Source organism: Mytilus trossulus, chromosome 7, assembly GCF_036588685.1.
Source record: "Mytilus trossulus isolate FHL-02 chromosome 7, PNRI_Mtr1.1.1.hap1, whole genome shotgun sequence".
Lineage (NCBI taxonomy): Eukaryota > Metazoa > Mollusca > Bivalvia > Mytilida > Mytilidae > Mytilus > Mytilus trossulus.
Genome location: NC_086379.1, coordinates 71144474 through 71157052, shown reverse-complemented (window position 1 = coordinate 71157052; position 12579 = coordinate 71144474). Strand labels below are relative to the sequence as shown.

The window sequence follows — 12579 nt, the reverse complement described above, 5'->3', positions numbered from 1 at the left end:
AAGCTACTTATGGTATATTATTATATTGGCAAGTTTAAAGCTCATTTTGAAGTTTGATCGACTCGAAATAGAACACAAGCTTGAAACAACTTCAATGTTCCCAGCCTTTATACCAAGAACAATCGATATAAAAGAGGGACGAAAGATACCAGAGGGACAGTCAAACTCATAAATCAAAATTAAACTGAATATAATAGTTTTCCTGTTTTGCGAAACGTTTATATCGATATTCAATGCCATCGATTCAATTCAAATTATGAAACCAATTAAAATCAAAGGAATTAAAAAAAACTGAAAAATTTCCTTAAACGCTTCAATAAACATTGTTCTATTAAATAACGGATACTATTTTTTTAAATAAACTTGTTCGTATTTTTACATAAATTTCAATTTCTATATTTCCTTCTCCAGCTATTCGTCATTACAAAGGTAGGATGATTATTTTTTATCATAATCTTGTTTTCACATAATTCACACAGGAAAATGGTAAACTTTGTTTGTTCTTAGTGGATATATTCAAAACAACATTGGTTAACAGCTAATATGTGCATTAACTACCGCATCTTTCATGTACTGCGTACTTTAAGAGTACTTATAGCTCACTTTTATGGCATGTTAAATGAATGAACAACTTTGTACAAAAACAGGTTTAAGATATCACATGTATATTAAAAATCAAGCTTACAGAAAGGTATTTGCATCTACGGTGGCCTATCGTTTTATAAAACAAGTTTAAGCATGATATTTTCCTTTTTGTTTTGCCTTCAAGTTTAGAAAGGAGAAATATTTGTATCAAGGGTAAAACAAATCAAATGTTATTACAAAATTGCAAGAGAAAATGGACTTAAATTGTATGTTATGAAACTGATCTTTAAAACATTTTTAAGTATCCACACCTGATTCACGCCACTTCTAGAAATGACATTTTTACAATACATATGAACCAGGCTACAAATGGTAATAGAATTGATGATAATACTTTGGGAAGATGTATCGTGAAGCACATAGAAGACCTAGCGGTATAACGTTTTTTGTAAGGACAATTGAGTAACTGCCTGGTAATCGTGTCTTATAATGTGTTTTATCATACTAAATATTTACGGACGGTTCAGTTAAACAACATTTGTCTCAGACTTTAGGACGTTATTAAATGAGCAAGTGTCGCAATGAATTTTACCGCGATGGTGTTTAAACATGACTTATTAGTTGTTGATTGCGTAAGGGTCAAAGAAATTGTTTCTGGTATATTCAAAACTAATAAATATAGTATAGATTAAATACATAGAAATACACGGACATACACGGAAATGCAGACAAAATACACTATCTGTCAATCAATTAAAATTAAATATATATGAAGTTTGATTATACATATGAAATTTCACATTTTTCTCGAGGTTGCCTTATGTGTATACGATATATATATGCTTTTTTAAAAAAGGTAATACCCAAGTCTTTGGTTGTTCTTTTCTTTCAGGAAACGATAACACACAGTATGACGCAAGTTTTATTATTTAAAACATTACTGATACTTTCCCTGGTCAGTTTTGACGGTTCAAACAACACTATTATACCAGAAAAAACGGCAACAAATTTCCACTGTAAACAGTTTTATCAACATAAAAAATTGCACGTTGATTGTTCCAACAAAAATTTGACAGTTGTTCCAGATATACCAGCCGACACGGTTTACCTCTATCTACAACATAATAAAATCGGACAAATACCGAATAAAACCTTTGAACAATTGAACAAGCTTGATTTGTTAGATCTATCTTTCAACCAAGTTGATATAAACAATGCGGGTGCATTAGTAGGTCAAAAGAATCTGCGCTTTCTCTATCTAAAAAGTGGTTTACATTATCCTATTGATACGAGAAAACGTTTGCCAAAGAATGCATTCAAACATTTATTCAATCTTACAGACAATATCTTGTACGTTGATGAATACACATTTAGTGGACTTATGAATTTGCAGCACCTTAAACTCAACAGTAACTGGTTAAGAAAAATACCAAAGGATACCTTCCAATATACTCCAAAGCTACTTATTCTTGATCTATCAAGTAATTTTTTAAATAACGTATCTAAAGGTATGTTTAATGGACTTGGGAATCTACATCATCTTTATCTAGATAATAATGTTATAGAAACTATTGAAATTGATGCATTTCAATCGTTGATTAATCTAACTGTGCTGAATTTAGCGTTCAACCTCATACATTCAATCAATAAGCAAATGTTTGCTGGACTTCCAAACCTGCGTAATCTAAACTTGCACTTTAATCAACTAAACAATATATCAAATCGTACTTTTGAAAATTTGACAGATCTCCATGTACTGGATCTATCATATAACAAACTTCAGTCTGTAAATGGGAAGACTTTTATAGGACTTAAAAGCCTGGACCTTCTCAGACTCAATTCGAACAGAATTAGGTATAATACGGACCGGTTACCCCAAGGATGTTTTCAACCTTTAGAATCACTCAAACAACTTTTTATTGAAATGAATAATCCTCCGGGTGTAATTGATGCTTTCGTACTTCCAGATGAGACAATAAAAGATTTGAACATGTTGGAAACACTTGAATTAGATGTTAATGCTGATAACGACGGAATTCTAGGTATAGGATTTTCTTTCTTAAATAATCTTTCTTCCCTCACTTTCAGTGGTGTCTGTAAATTTGCTTTGTATAATGACACATTTAGATATACGCCAAATTTGACGCATTTTATAAGCATACATTGCGATATAAAATTCATTGAGACTGGCGCGTTTTTTGTGTCTAACCCAGCTAAAGTTTGTGGAACTAGATTTTGCTTGCATCGTGACTTTTAACCATTATTTCGCGATGAATATCGTTTTAATTCTATCGAAGACACCAATTGAAATCTTAAAAATTAATAATGTTTATTTAGGACATTCCTGGTGGGAAGATGTCAATATTCTTTTACTCGATACTCCAATACGTGAACTTCATATAACAAACAATGACAATTGTGTTGATAGGAGGGTTTCTGTTCCATTAAAACGTATTATACCAGCACCAGTCAGTTTGCAACGTCTTGATTTAAGTAACAATAATATAGATCAAATAAGTCTCAATTTGACCTATGTTATATTCCTAAATTTGTCAGGTAATTTACTCGGTCAGTTTTTAGAGGAACATAGCTATGCGTTGAACGAAACACACAAACTTGAATTTATATGTCTCTCCAATAACTCTATCGAGCACATTTTCTCTAGACTATTCGTGAATCAACCGAAATTACAAAATATCGATTTAAGTTTAAATAAGCTTACAGATGTGAGTTTTGAATTGTCTCAGTTAGTAGATTTAGAAATTTTGAATTTGTCCAGTAATACCATACGATATTTGGACGACTGGTCAATGCAAAACATTGACAAACTACTCGAGATAAGTAAAAGTGTAAGAGTTGACTTCAGCAACAACACGTTTCTATGTAACTGTTACAGTATCCGTTTTTTGAACTGGACGTTGAGGAGTCGTCATCGTTTTGTAAACTTTGATACTTACAAATGCACTTTTCACAATGGAAGTAGTCTGGAGTTAAAATCACTTAGAAAAGGAATTCTTATCGATCTGCAGCGTGATTGTTTGAACTATTCAATTTCAATAATTATCACATGTTCTGCAATGTTAATCTTCATAGCAATATTACTTATGATTACTATTCACAGACACAGACAGAAACTCCGGTTTATATTTTATACATTTAGAGGTAGACTTCACTTCTTGTATTATAAAACAAAGTTCAAGAACCGGATTCGGTCTACACAACAGTCAGAAAATAAGTTGGATTTTATGTACGATGCCTTTGTGTCATATTCAGATGAAGATCGAGCATTTGTACTGAATGAGTGCATTGAAAATCTTGAAAACGATGGAAATTTAAAGTTATGTTTGCATCATCGGGATTTTGTTCCAGGACACGATATAACAGATAACATTATACATGCAATAGAAAGCAGCAGAAAGACCGTCTGTATAATAACACGATCTTTTCTACAGTCTTACTACTGTATGTTTGAATTCAACATGGCTAGAATGGAAAGTATTCACTCAAGAAATGGCAAAAATGTTCTCTTTCTTGTATTCTATGAACAATTTTTACCAGAGGAGTTACCTTTGGTTCTATATGAAGTTATTCAAAAACAAACATATATTGAATTCCCTAACGATTAACATGGAAATATGATTTTCTGGGAAAAAATAAAAGATGGTATCTTTGCATAGGCGTCTTAGCAGCAATAACCGCAACCAGATATTAATACAAAGTTACCCGTATTAAGAACATGGTAATATAATTCGTGAGGAACAATATCTTTTTTTAAATATGTCCTTGTTAAAATATCTTTCCCTCTGAGAATAAATATGTTTACCGTACAAAAACTATGTAAAATCACAAAAATACTGAACTCCGAGGAAAATTCAATTCAAATGGCAAAATCAAAAGCTCAAATACATCAAACGAATGCAAAACAACTGGCAACATGATAACATGATGTGTGACTTTGGAATTGTCCTTCGAATCATAAGAAACATATTGTACTAAATCTTTTGATTGAGTTAAGCCATTGCAATTGATATTTTATAGTGTGTTTTTGTTTATGTTGTGATGTTACACTTATGTTTCAGATTAGGGCGAGATTTGAACCTATTAAAACGTTTAAACCAGCTGAATTTGTTTGGCACCTTTCCTTAGTCTGGAATATGATGTTTAGCAGTTGTCGTTTGTTAGTGTGGTTAAACGCCAACATTTAAAAGTAATCAACTATTTAAAAAAGAAAACTAAAAAACAAACAAAAATCAAACCCTGGTATATTATCGGCATCAAATGTGATGGTTTGAATGTTACTGAGACTTTTGTAACACAGAATTTGTTGCGTTGATACATTCGTGTGACTAACAGTAAGTAATTCTGCTGTGCTGTACTGACCTAAAATATTTTACGTATTCGTTGTTATTCTTGTTTAACTTGTCGAGTTGTACTATTGTGTTATTTTATTTATGCATTTATCACAAATGATACAAGATAGTCTGGATGTGAAAAGTATAGGTACTGACATTGTTTTTTTTTTTTATCTTTATCATCTTATTAACAAGTTAAAATATTTATTTTGTCTTTGTAAATTATAACTTTTACTGTTTAGTCTTTTTTTGGTAAAATTCTATTTGACAGGGCTCGATTGAAAAGCATTGTGAGTTATTTCTTCTAGACGATTTTTCAATTTCACACTGGGATTGGTGGAACACAGGGTGGAAAAATCTAAAATTTTGAGAGAAATAATTTCAGATAAAGGTCGATATTTAAAAATATCCAGGGGTGCTTTAGAGGTTTTTTTTAGAATCCACACTTTTTTAATACCACAACGTGAAAAAAAAACGGATTCACAGTATTTCTGAAGACCCTTATTCACTGTGGACAGAGTTTGTGCAATCTGGTGGACAATTTGTAAGTCAAACATGCAGATGAGACAGCAATGTACCATTGTTTGGACGGATTTTTTTAAGCTTAGGTGTTCAATAAACAAAGTAAGTCCTCCGATTTGCTTTTCAAAAAGTAAAATCACAAATATACTGAACTCCGTAATTTCAAAACGGAAAGTCCCTAATCAAATGGCACAATCAAAAGCTGAAACACATCAAACGAATGGTTAACAACTATCATATTCCTGACTTGGTACAGGCATTTTCTTATGTATAAAATGGTGGATCAAATCTGTTGTAAAGGCTACCTGAACATCGCACTTGTTTGACAGTCGCATCAAATTTAATAATGTTGACAACGATGTGTGAACAAAAAATACATACATAATACTAGTTGGTAAAAATGTAACAAATAGGGGTACATCAGTCACCATTATGGTATAATCTGAATCACTATAAAACAAAACAAATATGTAACAAAGCATTTGCAAAAATGAAAGACAAGAATAAAAAATTTACAATAGCACAATTACACAATGACGATATGTTAAAACAGAGATCCATAACAAATGTATTAAAAAAACACTACACGGCATCCAAGCAAAAAATGGAAGACAATTATACATAAATGATAGAACAATAACACAACGACGAGATGTACAGAGCCACGTCATATGATATAAAGAAAAACAAGAGAAAATATTCTTATAGACAAAGGACATGCAAAAATGAAAGACACGCTAGAATACAAATAGTATCATTGAACAATAATATTTTGACGGGATGTATAAGTACAGAGCCACGCTAAATGAATATCACCAAAAACACTGGTGACCTTTTTCAAAGTCTGAGTAGGAGCTGCAAGCTCTTAAATACCGACTAAGTTGGGAAATGTATATCCCATATGTAGGTGAAATTAGTATATTGCTACTTAGGTCGGGGAAATTGATAATTCAAAAATTAAAATCGTCTCGTTTGTCATAGATTCTGGTATGCAGATGACCTTGTATGTCAAATTCGAGGTATAAGTCTATAAATGAGGCAAAGGAAACCCTGTCTGTTGTTTCTTTAATTTCTAGTCCTGGGAGATGTATTAGTAGAACCCATTCATAAAAGTTTTGATAGTTAAAGAAAGAACATCATCAATATATCTGAATTTGAAATTAAATGTCCTGGCTTCTTTAATCTTCTTGTTTTTCATTAGTGTCTGATGGAACTCCGATTCATATGAAAATAAGAAGAGGTCGACAAAGAGAAGCTCACAGTTTGTTCCCATAGTAATGCCGACAATTTTTTTTTTTTTTTTTTTTTACTATTTAAAACAACGTAATTAACGTTTATTAAAGCCATGAAAGACTTATGATTCGTCAAATTTCATCCTTGTCATTTGATTTTTTTGTGTATTTGAGATTATCCGAGTGATCATTTATTGTAAATACTTTTATAAGACACAAAGTAGTACAATTTAGGTTCAAAGGCAACGTAATGTAGTAAAAATAGCTCACAGATCGAAGATAGCTATATCTGCAAATATGTATGTCCGTTATCGTAATACTAGTATGCAATCATTTGTCGATATCATATGGTTGTGATTTTTTAACTGATTATATTGTTTTACGTGAAGGTGTATTTATCCTGAGTAATCAGTTCATTCCATTGATTTGTATAATTTATTATATATATCTGTGTACATTGATATATGAACGTCATAGAGTTCCAAATGGTGATGTTAAAATCACCACTTCGTAGATTTTTCGAACGTCATCACGAGTTGGTTGACCGTTATGGAATATCCGTTTAAGATAATATCGGTATTGTTCCTTACATCGTAACTACTGTCCCGTTCTCTTTCTCGAATGTGATCTATCGAACTAGACTATTTACCGGTTTTTTAATAACATGAACAACACGACAGGTGCCACATGTGGAGCAGGATTTTTACCCTTCCGGAGCACCTGGGATAACACCCCCCCCCCCCCCCCCCCAGTTTTTGGTAGGATTCGTGTTGGTGTTTTTCCCCTATTTGTGACATTTTTATCTATTGTGTCTGTTAATATTGTTAATGCATCGTTGTCGATGTACTTGAATTTGATGCGACTCTCATGCAAGTGAGAGGCAAAGCTGGCTTTAAAGCCAGGTTTAACCCATAATTTCCTTCATAAGAAAATGTCCGTACCAAGTCAGGAATATGACAGTTGTCTATTCGTTCGATGTGTTTTAGCTTTTGATTTTGTCACTTGATTAGGGACTTTCCATTTTAAATTTTAATCGGAGTTTAGTATTTTACGATTTTACTTTTTTTTTATATTATACGAAAATGTAAGATATTCATTCCTTGTCGAAAGTCACACAAAAAATGATCCAGCAAATAAACGAAATGTTATTTTGTTGGACAATAGGATAAATAATCTGTGCAAAGCCTTTTCTCAAAATGACAAGGTTTGCGCTCTAGGTGATTTTTGGTACGATATGAATATTCGGCTCGGCATAAAAAGTTACAGACACCTAGTTTGAATACCAAAGACCATGATTGTAATACTAGTAATTGTTTCCTATTTTGCTGAATGTCTGCTGAATATCACTCTGAGATCACCCTCAAGTTTTTGGTGGGGTTTGTGTTGCTTCGTCTTCAATTTTTTATGTTGTGTCTTGTGTGAACTATTATTTGTCTGTTTGTCTTTTTATTTTTGAAGCCATGACGTTGTCATTTTTTTTCTCGATATAAGAGTTTGAATATCTCTCTGGTATCTTTCGTCCCTCTTATATAACGATATCAACTGCAAGCGATTCACTTTGTGCAAATCTTGAATTCAATTTAGATTTAACGATTTACAAAAAAATATTTTTTAATCAATTTCCTTAAACACTTTAACATTGCTCAGTACAATAACAAATGATTGCATCATTATAATCACATGATTTCTTTTGTATATTTAGACTTCAATTTCCTTATTTATTATTTGAAAATTGTGTTCATTCAGTGTAGCTGTTTTTTATAACACAGGTAGGATAATAATTTCTATAATATTCTTGACTAAACATTATTCAATTAACACACGACATTGAAAAACTCTCTGAACAGAGCTAACGTGTACATTAAAAACCTGAAATAAACTGTACATATATAGAGAAGATGTGGTATGATTGCTAAAGAGACAAATCTCCACAAGAGACCAAATGACACAGAAATTGACAACTATAGGTCACCGTATGGCCTTCATCAATGAGCAAAGAGCATACCGAACAGTCACCTATAAAAGGCCCCAAAATGACAATGTAAAACAATTCAAACGAGAAAACTAACGGCCTAATTTATGTACAAAAAATGAACGGACAACAAGCGACAACCACGTGCACTGAATTGCAGGCTCCTGACTTGGGACAGGTTCATACATACAGAATATGGCGGGGCTAAACATGTTACCGGGATCCCAGCCCTCCCCCTAACCTGGGACAGTGGTGTAACAATACAACATAAGAAGGAACTATAAAAATCAGTTGCAAAAGGCTTAACTCATCATATGGATTAAAATACAAATACTACAAATACAAGTGGACGTGGCCAGGTACTTTTACGTCCTAACAACAAAAAGACACTAAGTACAGATCTGAGAGTACTCGCAGTTCAAAGCCAGTAACAACTAATAAAAAAATCATGCATCAAAGACTTAAATATTATTCAGTTCACATCCTACATCCAATGGATTTAGTGTAAATAGGTCATAAAAATAAACATATATCTGACCCATTGACTAAAAACAACTTTACAGAAAAGTATTCGGATGTTATTCAGTCTGTAAGTAATTCGACCCAATTTTACAAATCAATAACTTCTAGAAAATATGCTTTGCATCGTATTTTTTACACGAAATTGTTTCATGTGCGCCAAGGACATGTCCTTTCTTATTCAGCAAATACAAAATTCATTGTATTTTTCAGCAATGACTATATCACCAGGCAATATCAGGCAAGCTATGTTTTTACAGGTATTATTGATGGCTTCTTTGTTCACTGGTGACTGTTACAATGACAACATTGTACCAGGAAGAACGGCAGCAAATGTCCACTGTAAACATTTTAAACAACATAATGAATTACACGTTGATTGTTCTTACAAAAACTTGACAGCTGTTCCAGATACACCAGCTGACACGGTTTACCTCTATCTACAAAATAATTTAATCGGACAAATATTCAACCAAACCTTTGCCCTTTTTAATAGGTTGGTTTTCTTAGATCTTTCTGTCAACAAAATCAGTGCAATCAACGAAAATGTATTCACAGGCCTCCAGAATCTGCGGTTTCTTTATCTCAGTAGGAATCAGATATTTCGTTTGCTAAAAAATGCATTCCAACATTTAGTCAGCCTCACTGTATTGGATCTGTCCTACAATAACATAAACTCAATTCACGAACACGCACTTGCTGGACTTGTTAACCTACAGCAACTAAAACTGAGCAATAACGGGTTCGAAGAAATACAAAACGATACCTTCCAATACACACCAAAGCTTGTTAATCTTGATTTATTTTATAATTCATTATATTCAGTAACTAAAGGAGTGTTCACTGGACTTGGAAACTTGCACCAGCTTCATCTCGGTGGTAACTTCATAAAAAATATTCAAACCAACGCGTTTCAATCGTTACGCAATCTAACTGTACTGAATTTATTATTTAATTCGTTGCAATTAATCAATCAACAAATGTTCGCTGGTCTTTCGAAATTGCGTAATCTCAACTTGATGACTAATCAATTGAAAGAAATATCAAATCATACCTTTGAAAATTTAACGGATCTAAGCATACTGGATCTATCAAATAACGACTTGCAATCAATAAATGAAAAGACATTTTTAGGACTTAAGAACCTTCACGTTCTAAGACTAAACAATAATAACCTTGGATATAATACGGAACAGTTACCACCTGGTTGTTTTCAACCTTTAGAGTCACTGAAACAACTGTCTGTTCAAAATAATCATCCCCTACGGAAAGTACTGTCTACGTTCATTTTTCCAGATGAAACAGTTAAAGATTTGAAAATGTTGGAAATGTTCGAACTAGATGTTAATTCCGATGACGAAAGAATTCTAGGGATTGGATTTTCTTCTTTACATCATCTTTCTTCACTAATTTTTAGTGGTGTCTGTAATTTTTCTTTGTATAATGACACATTCAAATACACGTCCAATTTGACAAATTTAAGCATTATACATTGCAATATTATGTTCATAGAGACAGGAACCTTTTCGTTTTTAACCAAGCTTGAAAATGTACAACTAGACTTCGTTTGCTATAACCTTCTATCTAAGCCTTATACATTGATTGATATCATTTTTAGCTTGTCCAAGACACAAATTGAAGTTCTCAAAATTAATAGTGTTCTTGTACAAAAAATAGTGCCTTGGAGAGATATGAATGTTTTGTTGTTTGAAACGCCAATACGTGAACTTCATTTAACAAACAATGGCCACTGTGTTGGAAAGCACTCTTTCCGTAAAGAACGTTATATACCAGCACCAGCCAATTTGCAAAGTCTTGAATTAAGTGACAATTGGATAGATAAGATATATCTTAATCTTTCTTTTGTTAAATTTCTGAACTTAACAGGTAATTCACTTGGTCCGTTCTTAGCGGAAAATAGCTACATGCTAACAGAAATAAGCAGACTTGAGTATGTTTGTCTCTCAAGAAATTCAATCAAGCATCTTTTTTCTAAATTGTTCGTTGACCAACCGTATCTGCGCATAATTGATTTAAGTTTAAATAAGCTGCGAGATGTAAATTTTGATTTGTCTTATTTGGTAAATCTAGAGATTTTAAATTTGTCTAGTAATGACATACGTTTTCTGGATGACGAATCAATGAAAAATATTGACATACTTCTTGACAAAAGCAAAAGAATAAAAGTTGATTTTAGCAACAATATGTTTCAATGCGACTGTTCCAGAGTTCCTTTTCTGAATTGGATGAGAATAACTCGTCGTCATTTCATTAATTTTGATCAGTACACATGCATTTTTAACCATACAAGTAGTTTAGAATTTAATTCATTTGAAGAAGGAATAATTGTTTTACAGGCAAATTGTTTGAACTATACAATTTCAATAATAATCACGTGTACCACTGTATTCATCTTCATAGCAATATTAGTTATAATTGCTATTCATAGACACAGACAGAAACTCCGGTTTATGGTTTATACATTAAGAGGTAGACTTCACTTCTTATATTATAAAATAAAGTTTAAGAACCGATTTCGGTCTAAAACACATTCAGAAAACAAGTTGGATTATATATATGATGCCTTTGTGTCATATTCAGAAGAAGACCGATCATTTGTTTTGAACTATTGCATACAACATCTTGAAAAAGAAGGAAATTTAAAGTTATGTTTACATCATCGGGATTTTGTGCCAGGAGAAGATATAACAGATAACATTATACATGCTATCGAAAGCAGCAGAAAGACTATCTGTATAATTACAAGATCTTTTTTGCAGTCCTATTACTGTATGTTTGAGTTCAACATGGCTAGAATGGAAAGTATTCATTCAAGGAATGGAAAAAATGTTCTCTTTCTCGTATTCTATGAACAGTTGCTTCCAGAGGAGCTGCCTTTGGTTTTATATGAAGTTATTCAGAAACAAACTTATATTGAATTCCCGAACGACGTACATGGAAATAGAGTTTTCTGGGAAAAAATAAAAGATGGCATATCTGCTTAGTCATCTTGTCGACAATATCAGTAAGCAGATATCCGGACAAGGAACATGGAAATAGGATTTGCGTGGGTGGAGTGGGATAAATGATGGTATCTTTGCTTTAGCATCTTGGTGGTTTAACCGTGAAAAGATTACCGTAAACATTTATATATGCCTTTTTAGGAGAACGGAAAAAAGCTGCGTCCTACTTGGCAACAAAACAAATATTTCCGAACAAGTTTGCATAATAAGAATTCAAATATCATAATATAACTGATAACATGCTGTTTAACTTCACATTTTTCATTAGCTATATTCTATATGTATATTGAAATAAGCATTTCTTTTCATTTAATATATTCACCGGACAAAAAACCGAAGAGGAAATATAACAAAAAGATGCCTGTCGACATTAA

General features: G+C 32.4%; 1 protein-coding gene across 1 annotated transcript; it reads left to right on the top strand.

Moving 5' to 3' along the window:
* Nucleotides 1-1487: 1487 nt before the first annotated feature.
* On the top strand, nucleotides 1488-12579 carry LOC134726647 (toll-like receptor 4). The gene is made up of 4 exons (XM_063591057.1): nucleotides 1488-2627; nucleotides 2923-3141; nucleotides 8428-8460; nucleotides 9396-12579. Exons 1-4 carry the CDS (start codon nucleotides 1496-1498, stop codon nucleotides 12185-12187), a joined length of 4176 nt encoding a protein of 1391 aa, XP_063447127.1. The 5' UTR covers nucleotides 1488-1495; the 3' UTR covers nucleotides 12188-12579.

Bases quoted from the DNA above. Each gene is read 5' to 3' on its own strand.
- LOC134726647 (XM_063591057.1), top strand. From the start codon at position 1,496: ATGACGCAAGTTTTATTATTTAAAACATTACTGATACTTTCCCTGGTC. The intron at 2,628-2,922 runs GTATAGGATTTT...ATGTTTATTTAG, and splicing joins TGATAACGACGGAATTCTAG to GACATTCCTGGTGGGAAGAT. The intron at 3,142-8,427 runs GTAATTTACTCG...TTTGAAAATTGT, and splicing joins TATATTCCTAAATTTGTCAG to GTTCATTCAGTGTAGCTGTT.